At 44.4% G+C, this 17505-nt stretch overlaps 1 protein-coding gene across 3 annotated transcripts in view; it reads right to left on the bottom strand.

Annotated features, from left to right (window-relative positions):
- The window catches only part of BNC2 (basonuclin zinc finger protein 2), an 85195-nt gene that overhangs the window by 29269 nt on the left and 38421 nt on the right, over positions 1-17505 (bottom strand). For 2 of the 3 annotated variants that reach the window (XM_078623821.1, XM_078623815.1), the window contains exons 2-3: positions 11562-11618; positions 3651-3753 (exon numbers count right to left, since the gene is read on the bottom strand). In XM_078623821.1, coding sequence (XP_078479947.1) covers positions 3651-3753; positions 11562-11582 — 124 coding nt within the window. In that variant the 5' untranslated portion in view covers positions 11583-11618. The remainder of the gene's footprint in view (positions 1-3650; positions 3754-11561; positions 11619-17505) is intronic. The other variant, XM_078623829.1, reaches the window with a different exon arrangement.

Raw genomic sequence — 17505 nt, 5'->3', positions numbered from 1 at the left:
GTTCAACATTGTGAGCGAAAGGACTTGCGCGTTTTGCCGTCGAATGATTATAATGATAATAACAGCGACAATTTCGGTAGCGTCCTGATGTGGTAAGCTATTCGCAAGGGTGCTGATGTCACAGCGCTGCACGGCGTCTTATATCTGAGATCTTGCTGCCTGTTGAGGTATCGACAGATATGTGAAGAGGTCGGATAAGTGAGCATACATAGAAAACGCTGATTACACCACGCACAAATAGGTCAATGGATAAAGTCAAGCGCGAACTACGTTAAACGTGGGGAAATGCTTCACTGCACTCGAGAAGAGAGCGCATGTACGTGAGATAAGGAATGATTTGCATGCAAATAACTGTCAAGTCTGCTGTTTAACATCACAGTACAATGTCAAGTAGCTGACTCACTCGACACTGAAGTTAGAGGCGTACGTATGATAAGATCGGATGTGTGGACACCTATAGAAATTTGCTTCACCAGCCCCGCACTGACCAGCGTGGTGACGTTCGGTCAAATAACCCCTTGACCCGCACGGCATGAGGAGGCCATCACCTGCCAGCGGATTGACGAACGGGCCGTTTTGTGTATGGCGAAAATAACGATTAGACGGTACAAAAAAATACTGCCCTGGGTGTTGGTCGTTAATGGATCTTGGCAAATGCGTGACAGTCGGTTTCGCGATGGTGTACCGCGCTAAAAAAAAGGTAACCGTTTTGTTTTCTCATTGTGGAGTGACCTTTGCGTTGGGTTTTAAAAAAAACCAGGCAGATGAATAAGTGACGTAAAAAAATGCGCTCATTCGTTCCTAACCTCTTCTTGGCTTTATCTCAAGCTCTCACAGCTAACTTAACCTGTAAGGAATCTTTGGAAGCCCCAAATGTAAGCAACATGATATGATCTTTTTTTTTGGTGGTGGTGGGGAAAAACTTTTTAACATTAGGAAAATGGGAATATGTTTTAAAAAGGGTGCTCAAGAATGTGTCACTTTGTTTAGAAATTTCAGCATGAAAAAATAAGTTTTTAAATTTCCACACTTAGTATTTTGACTTTCCATGAATTCGCTTCAGAACAAATACTCCTCTCATTCAGTTAGGATGTTTAAAAAAAATGGTGATTCTACAAAGCAGTTTTATTATTATTCTAAAGGTAGCTAATGAGCCAATTTACTTTGTTTAACTTGTTTTAGAAACACTTTCTGCAATTTCAACGCATAGAATATTCAACAGCTGAGGGAAAAAAACCCACTCCGGGCAACGTCGGAATAGTCCAAGCCAGGCAGAGGATGATGTTTTTATTTTCAATGACAACAAGGCGTTTGCACTAATTGCGAGCGACAGCCACATGCCAGGGTTTTGGGTGGATCGAGTGAGCCCGGGATGCAAACAGCTGTTGTGCGCGATCATCGCTGAATATCAAATCAAAACAGGGAGGCAGCAGATTTAAATGGTTTTAAATACTCATGAGCGGATGTGCGAACAAGCGGCGCGCAAAAAAAAATCAGGCAGGCTGTGCCGAAATATGAAACGACAGTTCTAATTACACGGCTTTAATTGCTGTAATGAAGCACATGTTTGCACGCAAATAGCAATAATGGAATAAACATTGCTGAAGTGGTCCCCCTCCCTACAAGGACACTGCTGGGATTAAATGTGCAGTTAGATGTCGAAGAGACTGGCAATTTGTATTTACCGGGTACTTAAAATGCAACGTGCGATTGATGCGCAAGTGTGTATATATATAGAATGCTTTTAAAAAAAAAGTCAAAATTAAATTCATAAAGTAAAACAAATTCCACTCTGCAATTTTTTTATGTACACGTCTCACAAAATGTATTTCATGTCTAAATGCACCTAAAAATTTGAGAGCTTTTTTTTCATCAAAAGACAGTAAAAAAAAATAGCAAAGTGTAAAATGTGATAGAAAGTCACCGAAACCAGACACTTAAGATAACTTTATATCAACACTACCTACACACAGCAGGAGAAACATTTGATCATAAAACATATTTTTTATAACCTTGCAGAAAAAAAGTGTCATTAGTAAGGATGGGTTACTTCAATACATGAGGATTAATTTCAACTCAACCACTGGTAACTTTTTAATAGCTCAATTTAAACTTTCAAAATTGTACCACTTCAGCATGATCCACAAATCTCAGCAGTAGGTAGTAGATTCAGCAGAAACTCTTAAATTCCCATCCTCTACGTAATTTTTCGGATGTAACAAAAGTCTGCTCGGCGAGGTACATTGTTGCAGATTAAATTACACGAGAGCAAAGTGTCCGACTCGAGCAGTGCCATTTAGGATCCTTTACATTAATTATTTACACGCCAGAAAAAAATATTTGAGTGAGAAGATTTTCAAAGGACGTGAAGTGGTACAAAAGACAATATTAACATTCTGAGAACGCTAATGAAGTGATTGTTCTAATGAACATTAAGAGACATATTTTTTTTAGGCCACGTGAAGCACAACAGCCACATATGAGAGATGGATGTGGCTTAAGGAATAACGCAGAGGTGCGGCTATGCCCTGTTAATTGTTTTGAATTTGCACTTTAAAAAAATGTTGACAAGGAAACCAGACATTTAAAAATAACAATACAGATATCTTATTGTTCAATCCCTTTAAACGGGCATTGCCTTGAAGAAAGGTATGTTAACAAGGTGAATGTTAAGGGTCACCTTGATGAATACTGCAGATAGTTTAATAATAAATTTACAAGCATTTGCTGATAGCTAATGGATGAAAGCCTCCTCGTGTTGGTCCATCGGCGGGGTTGTTTGACCATACTTCATCGCGCTGGTCAGTTTAAGTTGGGTGTTGGGGAAGACTGGTTGAGATGTAATTCGCCACTGATTAGAGCCGTGGCTGGGAATCAAACCAAGCTCGACGCATCAACAATTGCCCAACAGCTTCACCCCCCCCACCCCCCCCACCCCCCCCAACAGTCTGCTAAATAATGACATGAAAAACTAAATTGCAAATATCGATGGCAAAATACTGCATATCTGAGTGAGGGGTGCTACAAGCAGCGGCTCTGCTTTAGATGATGCGATCATCCCGATGTCGTTTATCAGCGTGAAAAAGAAATCGCACAGGAGCAAGATCGTCACGCCTCGCTGTACAACGTTCAACTCAATGGCACCCATACTGGGGACATGCGCGTCCCTTGTATACGCGCAGATAACAGCAGGCGTGCTCTGTGCAAGACTGACTGACGATCTCAAGCAAGGTAATTTTCTTCATACATTAAAAATATATGTAAAAATCGCCTGAAACATTGGTCTAATGTGCATTGCCCTCTTACCAGGCATTAGATCAAGATCAATGCTTCAATCGTGCAGTGGTTAGCACGCTGCACTATGAACCTGGGCTGTCTCATGTCGATTCTCGGCCGTGGCTAACATCAGTGGTGACGGATATCCCAACGGGTCCTGGACACCCCTCAAATTCACCAGCTCGTACGGACCAGTGTGATGATCAAACAGCCAAAAACGGCACGGGGTAAAATCCTGAACATCCAGCAGTGGCCTTGCCAAAGCACAGTAAACTATGTGATCGTTAGCAGTCTGTTATAGAAAACTCTATACGTCCAGAGCCAGTCGTGTCATTTCGTTGTTATAGTGAAAATGGAGAGACGGGAATTCTTACCGTGGGCCACCCAGCCATGCTTGCACTGGTCGCACGTTCTGATGTGAATCTTGCCCGGCTGGAAGCACTCGCAGCTGCAGTTTACCAGTGTACAACGAATGGCCTAAGCACGCGCACGGACAAAAAGCGCACATCTTTATTACGGGAACGGGTTGGAAGGAACACGCGGCATGATGCTCATACACCAATAGATGAAATGTGAAAAAATTCCGTACGGAGACAAATTGTCAACGTACAGTACAGTATATATATATTTTCATCATTACATTATTCATGTGTATGCACACGCACAATAAAGGGTTTACGGTTTTGTTTTTTTGAAACACACGCCAAATTTAAATGAAATTTATTTTGGCAGGACAATTTCATGGAATGTATGCGTGGGTGCCAATTGGCACACTCTGAGACACTTCATTTTTTTTCAGTTATAACCTTTCCGAGAGGCTGACGTTCAAAACATTTGTTGCTCTACGACATAATCGCCCGCAGGTTTCATGCTCTTACGTCCAATGTTCGCAACGGAAAACCAGCACACGGTGCGATGTCAAATCGTATGCGATTGAAAATACCGTAGCGATAGCATTCATATTATTTGCATTTATATCGCACCCATAATGTAATCAAACTTCCCTAGAGTGCAGTTTATTCTTTTTTTAATCCAGGGGAAACACATTTTTTTTACTAAATCCTTTAAATACAAGAGTTATGAATTTTCAACGATTCGCAAGTGAAGCCCTTGGACAAACGCACGATTCAATGCACTTTGTCAAAGGTCGCTTCAAAAGCATGTGTGTAGAAATCCAAGACAATGACAAAGACCCCCCCCCCCCTGCATAGCCTCAACAGACTTTTTAAGGCAAGTGCTGTTCAGCGAGCACCATTCACATCGAGTATACACCAGCGGACATCCAAGTGCATTCAGAAATGTGAGCCGGTGTCCATAACATATGACTTTTGTAGAGCAAAATAATAATAATAAAAAGTATAGGGCAAAAATAATCCACGGGAGCACGGTCCCTCTCTAGATCTTTAAAAGGGAATGCCATGTCTGGGCACGGAGGACTCGAAAGTCTCCATTTCCCACAAGTCCCCACCGGTGCCACAGCTGTCACATAGCACGCACGGCGACAAGCGACGTGCCGCCGAGTGACGCCCGCTCCTTCGGGGGGGGGGGGGTGGGGGGGTCCTCCCGGCAGAAGCAGCAGCAGCAGCAGCCCCCCACACCCAACCCCGCCCGCCTTGGCCGCGTGACACATGAAACGACCGCGGGGAACGACATCTCTCACTGTCATCTTCTCAAGCAGAACCGTGGCTGTCGCAACGACGACGGCGGCGCCGCTCCGTACGCTGACCTCCCTCCCCCCCCCACCACCACTGTGACCCCTCTCCCCTCCGCTCCCCCACAAGCCTTGCTGCCCCTCGAGTCAACAAACAAAAACTACAGGCTTCGCTTTTACTCTGTCAAACCTAATAAAACGAGCACAAAAAAAACTTGCCGAATGTTCCTTATTGCCTAGTTGTTTGTTTTTTTTTGACCACGCGCCGGTTCTCCCTGCCTCTGCATTGTAACGCGCACAACAGATTTCAGGGATGACACTCGCATTAAAGGCAAGTGGAGTGACGCGGGCTTTGTGCCCATCACACAGACACGCCACCCTTCCATTAGTCAACCCTGCCTCCAGCTTCCCTATGGCTATTCCCACGTGGATTCGTACGATTGACATCTACGACTTGCTTTGACGCACTTTGCACTACTGAGAGTCGCATCGCACCCCCCCACCCCGTCCCGTCCCTTGCTCGCTCCTTGCTGAGAAGCACTGCATGTGTCTTAGCTGCCAGGACTCGGGTACAGGGCAGGTTTACGGAGTCCAGTGGCGCTGCGCAATCGACACGCTCCGGTGTTGCGGTTCTGACGTCGTAATTACAGGAACTATTGGGCCAGACGATGAGGGAGGAGGAGGGGGGGCAGCCGAAACAAAATCAAACACGCAAAAGATCCTTTTGCAGGGCAGCACGCTTAAGTGCGAACAATTTCTCAAACTTATTTATGCACGCGCGCGCTTGGGCGATAGGCACAAAAATGCGATGCGGAAAATACCGCGTCGCGTAAGGCGGTGGCGATCCTTGTAAAAGTACAAGAATCGCTATTATTCTTCTGCGTAAAGCTGGAGATGTGAACAAATTTCACACGTGGCATTCACAACGCTTGAATGAATTCAGTTATCTTCAAATAATATTAGAGTTATTTTTAAACATCATCATCGTCATCACCACTGTTGCCTCAGTCTGTACCTGTCAAACTTTATTTGTAATCGCATCATATTGCATTATTCAATAAAGCAGTGTACATACCTGATCCCCAGCGGACTGATTTAATTATTGTATGCCATTACAAATAAATGCAATCGAGTATTTTATGGCCTGACCCATTTTACCTTGCAACATTATGAACAGTTGTTAGTAATATTACAGCCGCTATATATCATACATACAGTTACAATTCATATTACTCGAGTACTATGCTACATTTAATTGCATTTTTCTGGAAACACCACCGTCAAGGTATTACATTGCTATGTATATAAAATATGGACTTGTCTCATTGAGGAATATATATGCTTACACAACTGGCATTGATGTATACAACTAGCATATGTTTCAACAAATGCCTGCATAAATCCTCGCGCGAGTTTTTCTCTCTCTAAAGTTATGATTTTCTCCCGTAACAAAATTACTGGCCATCAAAAAAACATCACCAAATTTCTTAATTGTAAAAACATATTAAAAAAAAGATCAATGTTTCTTTGAAAAAAATAAATCATATTTTACAGTTATATAAATAAAACAATTCCCAACATCTGCTCGACTGCAGACGTATCGGACACACCACGAGTACGCGATCGAAAATGCGCGAACATTTTTCCATATTATAGAATCACAGTAATGAGACACGTGACAAGCTGCCAGACTATTTGACACAAATTGACCTGAGCTCAGCCTTGGAAGTTCTTTTTTCATCTCTGGCAACGGTATCCCACCAGGGCAAATTTGCCATGGCGAGTACCCTCACTCATCTATATCTTTACTTGTGTTGCAAGAAAGCCCACAAGCCCTCCCGGTGACCACGGAGGTTTTGGAGCAGACGTAGCGCAGCGTGGCGTAGTCCGTGATCATGCAGGACTTTGCTCGCTGTCACCCTTCCCCCGATGGTCGTGAAGGGGTTCGCTCTTAAAATCGGCCACACGAGAGCGGAGCCACGGCAATGTACGCAGACACACTGAAGCCCTCCTTTAATTTCTTTAGTCGACACGCAAACAGACTTTTTGGGGCAAGTGTCGTTCACGGAGCACATATCAAGGCCGGCGTTGTGGCACACGAGGGGGTGGGTGGCCAGCACGACGCCCGACCGCCTTTGTCTCCCCCACAGTGGCGATGTTTACACATCACGCCAGGCACTCATTTGAGGCTTAGTCGACCTAGGCAAAGGCCCAGGACAGGTTCTAATAATCGTCACTGGTGTTGACCGTGAGCGAACATCGAGATGGGGCTTGCCGGGCTTGCGGCGCAGCGCCCTAACCACTGTGCCAACGCTCCGCGGCATACATACACACACGCACAATCATAATTGGAACAAATACAAATAAAAATTGATATAAAGTATAATTTCAGCGACAGTTCAAAACGTCGCTGAAATTAAAACGCGTTCATACCGATGCTACAGATGTAATGTCAAAACATCTCCCCAATGCTCTATCAACGAGTCGATGTTTTACATCGAAAATTCACATAATTTCCACATAACTGCAAATTGTATTAATTGCTTATTATGTGTCTAAGTAAAATGAGTGCCATTATGAATAAGTGCTCTATATAATTATTTGAAATAACAGTGTTACTTTTCCCTCCATGTAAACATATTTGAAACCGTGATGCATTCATCATATGGAGCAATCCAATTTTAAGTGTTGACTGTATTTGATCTAAAATGGTAATTATTGAAATGCCTGCCACTAAGTTAAAGTTTCTGTAATGCAAAACATTAGAAACTATATATGCCTATTATTACAACCAATTCACATCGTTACAGATATATTTATCATTTTTATTTTACTTGATAACAGGGCCTTATATGCACATAAAACACACAAAACATATTAGCCATGTACGCGGTGGGTTTCAAGCCAGGCAAATAGAACTGAAAGTATCGTAAGAAACACTTGTCCATTTGCTTTCTTAATAAGACATTCGACTGTGGGTAGCAATTCGTTTGTTTCATGCTGTGGACTGCATATAAGCAAACCTAATATGTTTTGCCGAAAGATTCTGATGTGTGAGATTTTTGAAGCGTTTTGATAACTTGTTCAAACTCAAATTGAGAACAAAATGAGACAGAAATAACGTGTCCTTGTGTAGCCCTTCGTGGGCTAGTACACTGGGGGGGTCTAATGAGTGGAATCTTAGGGAAGTTAGTTACCTGTTAAAAACAAATATGCAAAAGTAAAGAATGCATTACAGTTTTCGCACATTAATTGCATTGCCTTTGAGCCGCAACAAACAGCCGAGGTGAAAATATGATAATTTTTACGTGATAAAAATGAATGAACGTAAAACTGTTGGGCACGTTTTATTAAATATCCTTAATCAAAAGGAAACCGACCGTTCAAGACAGCGTGACATCTCCTCATGGTGAGTGCCAGCAAACGCGGTTTACTCGAGGGCTGCTACCGTGCCATCGCCACGCTGTCAAACGCCATCTCATATGTACACAGCGATTATTCATAATCAGCACGTGCTGATATACATTTGCAACCGCAATTAAGAACGTTCGCTTTTCCAGGAACGCTAATTACCGCCGAAGTAATAAACACTGCTACCGACTGTCACGCGGAGTTATATTTGTAATACGCGTTTCAATGAAGCAAGCGCTCGAGTCAATCATCAGAGCTATTACTTAACAAGCCACATTTTATGCTGAGTAATGCAATTAATGTATATTTACATTTCAAGCATCTCAACAACTCAATTACCGACTATAAATATTGAGATAACTTCACACAGTGCGTCTTTCTGCTTCATAACACTGAGCAACGGAGAGGGGTCCCCCCCCCCGCCCCAGCAACGTAATTAATGACAAGAGCTGTTATCACTCCCGATCAATGTACCCATATTAATTTGTCACGAAAACAAATCTAAATGTGTACACGGGTTGTCGTATTCCGGAAGCCGCGCAAGTCACGCGCGCGCACGCCAGCGGACCGCACATATTGTGAAATGGGTGGCAAATCACATTCTAAAATTATCACATTCATTAGAGGCTATATAATTCACAAAGGACCGAAGACCCGATGCCCCTTGCTGTGAGTACAGTTGTAGGAATGATCTGTGCAAACTCATATGAATTTCTATGTAGCCGGTGCCCTGGGAAGCCATTGGACAGAGATTCAACTCCCACTGCAGTCTACCTAACAACCACTGCCGCATTCGAACGACAAATTAGAATCCCAATTAGTAAAAAATTCTCGACTGTGGCTTGTCTCTTCCAATATCAAAGGCCCGACCGCCGTTCTGGCTATTTGAAGGAATTAATTAAGCTACTTTTACATTTCCACCAAATTTCACCGCAAGGACAGGTCCCTGGCCGTGCCCAGCTTTGTGTGCTGCGTGTATCCATGCTTGTGGCAATTACTCTCATTAAGGGAAAGATGTTCAACGTAATAGGATTATTCCTAGAGTTGCCAATTAACAGCCTTCCCGTCAAGGCATGTCACTCCAGCCGAGTGTGGATGAACTAAATCAGAATGCTTTGAACTGCGGAGTTTGGCTGGAACCGCTCTCCTGGGGTGCCAAGATCTGAAGAGAGAGGTGAGCAGAGACTCAAGGGAGCACAGGGGAAGCAGGGAGGGGTGGGCAAAAGGGGGAAGGCAAAGGAATGGCGAGGAGGGGGGCCACTGGGCAGTGGCAATCCGAACACATGTCACTAGGCCTTGCACTCCTACGTCTGAATCTGCTCGCCCTCCTCTGCTGCCCAACCCTCCAGGGTGGCCCCGGTTTCCTTTCTATGGCCGTCCCAGAGGACCGACAACCGTTCTATATTTCCTCTCTCTCTCTCTTCTCATGTCTGCCTACACCCTGGCTCTCTCACACCTCGCACTGTTGCTAGCCATGCCTCAGTTTTCAGTGCAGGAATTGCACTGGAAGCATATCAATCAAAACCAGATGCTCTCTGGTCTGGCTGCGTTTGGCTGCAGCGTGATCTGTCCCTGCGGGCTCCCGGGCAGGATCTGTCCCGAATTCTTGCGCCGCTGCAGACTTGGAACACTCTGCGCCGCTCAGATTAGGAGAGTTAAGCCACACGGTCTTGCTGCAGACCGTGTGGCTTAAGAAAGCCACCTCAACCTCAATGCAATAACGGTTATCGCCGCAAAAATTATATGAGGGTGACGAGAGGGGAGCAGTCAGGGGCACCGTGGCAGATTATAAACATTCGGCTTTATTAGGCCTCCGTCATCCCTATCCCAGCGCAAGGAATCCTAAAATGTTCTGCCTTTATTTGGCCTGCAGCCACTATATACCTTTCCCACCTGAATTCCAGATGTGCATAGTGGCCGGTCGGTCTCGCGTTTCTCTAAAAACTGCAATTTTTGCTGCAGACGACTAACTCAACGCAGCTGCTACCACGCGCTGTGATCTACCTGACACCGGAGTGAGAGACAAATTAACAGCACACGCGGCCGATAGACAGACACAAACAGAAAAGCGAATGGCTTTGTCAGTGCCGGTGGCCTCTCTCCAGCTGTGCCCATACATAACGACCCTTTATGTGGGTTTTTTTTCCCCTCGCTCTTTTAAAAAGTTGACTCGGACTGAATGGGGATTATTGTCAAGTGTACGTGTGCAAAGAGGTGCTTCTCTTTTGCTCGAAGCAAGCGGACGTACGACGGAAACTCAAGCTGGCTTCGATTCGACGATTCAGTTACACTTCGTGAATTCCCCCCCCCCCACCACCTCCCGTTCTCCATGAACAGTTTTGATAAATCGTTACAAAAGTAAATGTACGGTTTTATCACTCGCAATTATACGGAGAGATGTTTTAACTACACCAACAATAGGGAATGGCAGAACTAAACACTAAAAATGGTGCATTGTCAGAAAAAAACGATTTACAAAATTGGTAACGCAAGATGACATCTAATGCAATACTTATTGATTACATAACAATGTAGAGTTATATTTATAGATATCTAATGGCACACGTATATATATTCTGTTAAATAGTTGTCAACCACTATTTTTATCCGAAAAGAAAAAAAACATTGCTTTCGGTCTGATTGTCAACAACACAAAGTGAATGTCCGAGGGACTTTCATTGATTTAAAATGTATTTACTTGTACCTAGAACACACGCACATTTCCACTTTCTGCGTTCATTATTTTAAACAAAAGTGCTTATATATTTACACGATGTATATTTACATCCTAAAATTTAAATGGAATTCAATTGAGCACACCAACAGCGAATGTAGACGTTCAACTTAATAAATTCTAGCGTCTCCAAGTTCATGTAAAAATGAGAATAACGATTCAAATAAAGCTTGTCTCATTCACGCTTTCGAGTACGATTAAACGAACAGCTTTTTGCTCTTTCTTTTACACGCATATCTTGAGCCTCTTTACTTTTAAAAGAGCACGTAAGCGAGGCGGTTATCGCGCGTAAATTCCACCGCACTCAGAACGGGTGAGAGTCAAAAGTCTCACACTTAAAAGTGAACGAAAACAACACGGGCGCAACGCTCCCGACACCAAGAGAAACCACGCACATTCTCTCCAACAACAACAACAACAACAAAAAACCAAACAAACCGAGTGTTTAACATGCAGGAAAATTTGAATAATAATAATGCAGGAGCTTACGCTGTTGATGATAGAAGACATCGCGGTGACGAAGTTTGGCTAGTCCACGTGCGGCAGCTACGGTGAGAGACAGAGGGGGGGGGGGGTAGGAAGAGGAGGAGGAGGAGAGGGGGTTGGGTTGGGGGGTTAGAAGCCGGCGCGGGCAATCCGCGGCCCCGCAGCCCGTCCGCGTCTCAGCGGCCACCGGGACATTGCGCGCGATGCGCTCCGTGCGCTCCCGTGCGCTCCCCCATCCCTCGCTCCGTGCGCTCTTCCCGTCTCGCTCCGTCCCTCCCTCCTCTCTCTCTCTCGCGCGCGCGTTCGCTCACACGCACGGAATAGAGACACGGAGCCCCAGGTCGCGGCCGGCGGCGGCGGCGGGCAGCAGCAGCAATTGCTCGCCCCGGCGAGCGAGCGAGCAAGCGAGCGAACGCCGTCGTTGTGCTCCAACGGCGGAGGCAGAGTCGAGAGGTCTTGCCGCTCTCTCCCTCTCACTCCGGCAGCAGCGGCAGCAGCAGCGGCAGCAGCGGCAGCAGCCTTGGTCCCGACGACCGTCTCTCCATCTCCCCTGCACCGGATCGATAGACCATTCTTCCCAGCACTCTGGACCCTCCAGGGGCCTGATTACCCCACAAGCCATGGACTAGCCAGGGCTCTGGCCAACAGCAGTAACTTTTTTTTTGGCTCCCCACCCCTTGCTCTGCCCCCCCCACCCAACCCCCTCCTCTTGCAGCCACCTCCTCCCCAAAACCCACCCCCACACCTCAACCCACCACTCGACCAACCACCTCTTTGACTATTTAGGCTGTGCTTTATCTCTCACCCCCCCCCCTTAAATCTGGCGCGCAGGTTTTATCATAACCTAGGGACGACTCCTGCTCGCAGCTAAACAATTATTTAGCTCGTCTCCGCACCCACCCCCCCAAATCCCCTCTTGCTTGCATATTCCAGTTGTTTTTACTACACCTGCAATCACGCGCTTTTAAGCCATCCCATGTAAGTATGTTGCTAAGTGTAAAAATATTCGCGTGACAAAGTCACAATATATTGTTGAAATGTAGAATAAAACAAGACTGTTTTAAAGTAAATTTTTTTAAGGAGGGCGAGGCATTTGTAAATATTAAACATTCTTACGTGACGTTCCTATTATTTTCCACAACCGAAAATCATCTCCTACTTGTAACAAAACAAAGGAAGGAGCCCTTTTTGAATGCGATCAAGTGTCTTTTGTCCTGTCGAAGACACGGGCCACCTTTTTTTTGTAACGACACCTTCGACAGGACGCGTGACACAGAATAATATGTAGCAGCCTCAAAAGCTGATGATTCAGGGACTATTAATCCCACTTACGCTATCTGCGCTGGCTCGCAAACGTCAAGTTTTCTACATAATTTTTGCATCTGAATTCCCTGGCTGTCAGGATGACAAGTTCCTGGTACCCTTCACGCTCGCTGACTAGGCTGCTTCGTCTGATGAGCTCATCAGCTCTGTCCGGGAGAGCACTTATAAGCATTAGGGACAGATAAGACCTGCAGAGATGGCGACACACACACACACGATGTTTGCAGGGAAGGGCCAGATTGAAATGTGCCGCAAAAAAAAATGTGGTGAGGTATTTTTGATTAAAATATTGCAAAAAACATTTAAGCCCAAGTACAATTGTGTCCATGAAACAAAATACGACTTATTTTCGTCGTAATTAAGCAAGAAATACACCAGAATATAAGATAACATTAAATAGGTTTTTTTGATGTGCAATTCTTAAAAGCACAAAAAAGGGTGTTCATTAAAAAACTGTATTTAAATAATTTATGGAAATTAAAAAAGGCCAAAGTGAGCTGATGGTAGCCTTAGTTCTTTAATGAACGTGTTTTATTTAGAGCCGCGTTTCGTGTTAAAAACCGTCACCTTGTTACGATGCCATTCTCCTTGGAAATAATTTTAAATCAAGCCAAAAAGAACCGAGGGAGAGAGAGAGAGTCGGCGATATTTGATTTACTTAATAATGCAGTAAGTATCGTAAACAAGAAGACATTAAAAAAACGGGCCACAATTTTGAATAACTAGAGTGTAAGTGATGAGAAAAATCATTATTGCAGCACTTTTTTTGCACACTTCAACGATGGTGGCAGATCAAAGAAAACAGATGCTCTAATGATGCACCCCCGACACTCGGACAAATTAGCTCGCTGGACACGAGCATCACTCAACCTCTGCAGGTGTTGATCTGACTTGTTTCTGTTTAATTACCTTAAGCGGTAAATCAACTGCCGATGGTAATGACCTAACTGCACACATGAATCCACTTTTTTTTTAATATAGCACGGTGTAACGCCATCACAAAATGGAATCGTTGGAAGTTGCCAATTATGACTGTCACGATGAGACATTTATGTGTCAGACGATAGACGATAAACATCCACAGCAAATGTAAAAAATTAATTTAACCGACAAATACCTCAGAAACAAACTTGACTCCAATAGCTTCTTAACAAGGGAACCCATATTAATTCCATGTCAGCTTTGACAAAATATTTGATATTTTAAAATTAAAGCGCTAACAACTTAACGGTGCATTTCCATGAGCATAAATATATATGTATACAAATATAAAATACTACATTCATGTTACCTTGTCAATCTACTGCTGGATGAAAGCCTCCAATTGCCATGTCAGTCATATGGAGGTTGTTTGACAACGTATGTATGTTGAACTTCTTTCGCCCCGTACGTAGCCAACCGTGCTAATCGGAGGTGCGGTGACCATGCTTCACCAAGCTGGTCACGTGCTTTTTTGGATGAAGTAGCGATGAGGGCAAGAGCCAGTTGAGATATCACAAACCGCTGGTGCTTTAGCAATTGGTCAGCAATTGGACTAAGATTGTCGAGTACCCATAGCGCAGTGCAGCAGCGACAAACCACTGCCGTCGCCGCTTTCGCAACAATTTCAACGTCAAAAATAAAACAAACTTTCCTTTTTCCTGGTTTTTAAGAAATTAATGAAGAGACCGCTTGTGCGGCTTCTGGTGCACAGCGCAATCAAGGAAGATAAGTTCGTTATTCCACCTGCTTTGTGGAGAGAGGATGCGGGTGCAATTACTAAATCCAAATATAACTTCGCGATGATGCGTCGCCGAAAAGAAAGGCCGAGAATAATTATAATGAAGACGATCATGAGAGTGCATGTCGCGTTTTTTGTGTGTTGTTAAAGGTTATGAAAAAAAATAATTATGAAAAGAGATTTTGATTTAAAGCAAACGCTGCGATCTAAAAATGTGGTCTGCCGCGTGATTTACAACTGTTCAATTGATACCTCGCGCGTCAGATGCAGATGCCATCGATATTTAATTCCTCCACTGCTCTTGATGTTGCTGCTCATCACTGTTACGTGGATCAAACCAAAAACAGGATGGCATGGTCCAAACGGTGGCTTGAAACATTTATCAATCGGGCGCACATGTGTTTTGCACGTATATGCGTGTCTGTCTGTTCGCGCTTCTGATAGGGAGCGGTGGCACAGTGGTTAGTGCACCGCTCTAAAAAAACCGACGCCAGTGCGATTTCTGCTCACCGTGGTGAATATTTGAACCTGTCCTGGGCCTCTCCTAGGTCGACTCAGCCTTAAATGATTACTCTACCTGGGGCAGTGTGTAAATATCAGCACTGGGGAGACGAGGCATGCAGGCATCGTGTTGGCCACTCACCCCATTACACACAATATTGACCTTCACGGGTGCTCGCTAACAGCACTTGGCACAACTGTCTGTTAAAGGCAATAGGGGAGATCATTGTCTTTGTTCTAATAAGCACATCATGTAGTTTGATTAGCAGAAAGCATGACACTATGATGGTTAAATTGGAATCCATTGAAATATATTACATTAAAAAGGTCATGACAATACAATTTCGAAGACAAGAATTGACGTATCGCATTCCACAAGTTAGTTGTACAACTACTGATGTCACAGCACGTAAGCATGCACACATACAACTTAATCACAACGATACCCTGATTAGTATTTCTTTAATTTTGTCAGTGCCCGCTACATCCTTATCCTGAATGTGGTATCCGCGTCATGCCAAGAGATGACACATCCATGTAGATCTCTTGTAGAGCTGTGTAACCCTTTGTGAGAAAATTGCCAAAGAAAGCGGATATCACTGACACCGTAAATTGACCTCTCGTCTTGCACAGTAGGGCGTTCACTCAATGAATTGTAGAGGCCTTTCCATAAGAAATATTGCACTTGCAACATTTCTAATGGAACGTTTGTGTTTCAAAACTCCATTTACACATGGAATTACATTCACTGACAGCACGCGAAACAAGCTTTTCAAGACGCACACACACACGCGGACAGCATCAACAATACCCGTAATGTAATGTGTGTAAACATAGATAAGCATCCATATAGACTAGCGACTCCATAACGCTGCACGCAGTTTGTATTTAATCATGCATTCTAAAGATGAGTGGATTTCAGTAAACACTCCTCTCGCGCAAGCAAAGATAATGCCCGGGCCATGTTCGACGCATCTCCATGACATTTAAATAAAAATGACACCACGAGCTAATTTGGCTGCGTTCCAGACTCCGTCTCCTTTGGCCCGAGCGAGCCATCCTCTTTTCGCCATCTCACCCCAGGGCCCACAACATTTCCAACCCCTTCCTCAAACCCACCAACCTTACTACCCACCCTCCCCACCTCATGCCACCCCTCTCCCTCTCCTTCCCACCCACCCAGCCACCACCTTACACACCAAACCAGCACCAACCTCTTCCACACCCCCTCCTCCCCCCCGACACACCCCTCCCCTATAAACCTCGCCATCACCCCCTCGCCCTCCTCTCAAGAGAGTGCAGCTGGGTTGGTCCCGCAGGCCACGCGGCTAAGCTGGTTTTGACACACTTCTCACAGCTGCAGGCGATCCGAGGCAGCGGGCGCTGTTTACGCCACCATATCGCGATGAATCTCCCAGCCAGGGAAAACTATGTTGGATCTCAGCTTTGGTAGGCCAGCAGATGTGCCACGCCTTGCCGTGTGCTCTCATTTGGACGGGCGACCAACCTTGTTAGGCATTTTTCGGTCGTCCGCTCGTTTTCAGCCAGTTAAAAAAAAAACACGAAAACCAATTAGAATTCTGTTTCCAAAAGTCCAAGTAATTCTGTGTGCTCGGTCTGGAAATGAAGCCATTTGAACCCGTCAGGAAATATGGTGCTTTGCAACTTTTGGGTCGGCGTGATTAGCGTGAAAATAATTATCAATTATTTCAGGCGGAAATAATGTATGCTAATTTATTATGCATCGTGATTCAATTTGTTTATGAAACGTATGTACATGCAATTCTTATTTTTATCCACATTTTTTAAAATACACATAATTTTAATACACCATGCAAACTGCCCATTATTATATCTGTTTACGTCATACGTACAGCATGTGTGCGAGTTGCATTAGCGTTGAAATGGCTGCAAATCGTGCAGACTATCTCTAAACCTTACACCGTCCAAAGGCCCGCCTGGATATTGCTTTTGCTCAGCTGCGCAGTAGCGGCACGCAGAGAGACATTGCTCAAAGGCTGGCCTGTGACTAATCACAAGTGTAGATCTAATCACGTGTGGCCGTGCAGTCAATCAGGGGGAACTTTCCAAGTGCTTTTAAAAAGGCATCATGAGGCGCAGTCACCCAAACCCATAGCAGAATTGGCCAATAGCAGAGCAGCTCAGTACACACATCCCATATACACATATCCCATATACACATATCCCATATACACATATCCCATATACACACATCCCATACACACACATCCCATACACACATATCCCATATACACACATCCCATACACACACATCCCATATACACATATCCCATATACACACATCCCATACACACACATCCCATACACACACATCCCATATACACACATCCCATATACACATATCCCATATACACATATCCC

The sequence above is a fragment of the Lampetra planeri genome, chromosome 3 (assembly GCF_965212315.1).
Source record: "Lampetra planeri chromosome 3, kcLamPlan1.2.h2, whole genome shotgun sequence".
In the NCBI taxonomy this organism is placed as follows: Eukaryota; Metazoa; Chordata; class Hyperoartia; order Petromyzontiformes; family Petromyzontidae; genus Lampetra; species Lampetra planeri.
Note: the sequence above shows the minus strand (reverse complement) of the source record. Positions and strands in the feature narration are given on the sequence as shown.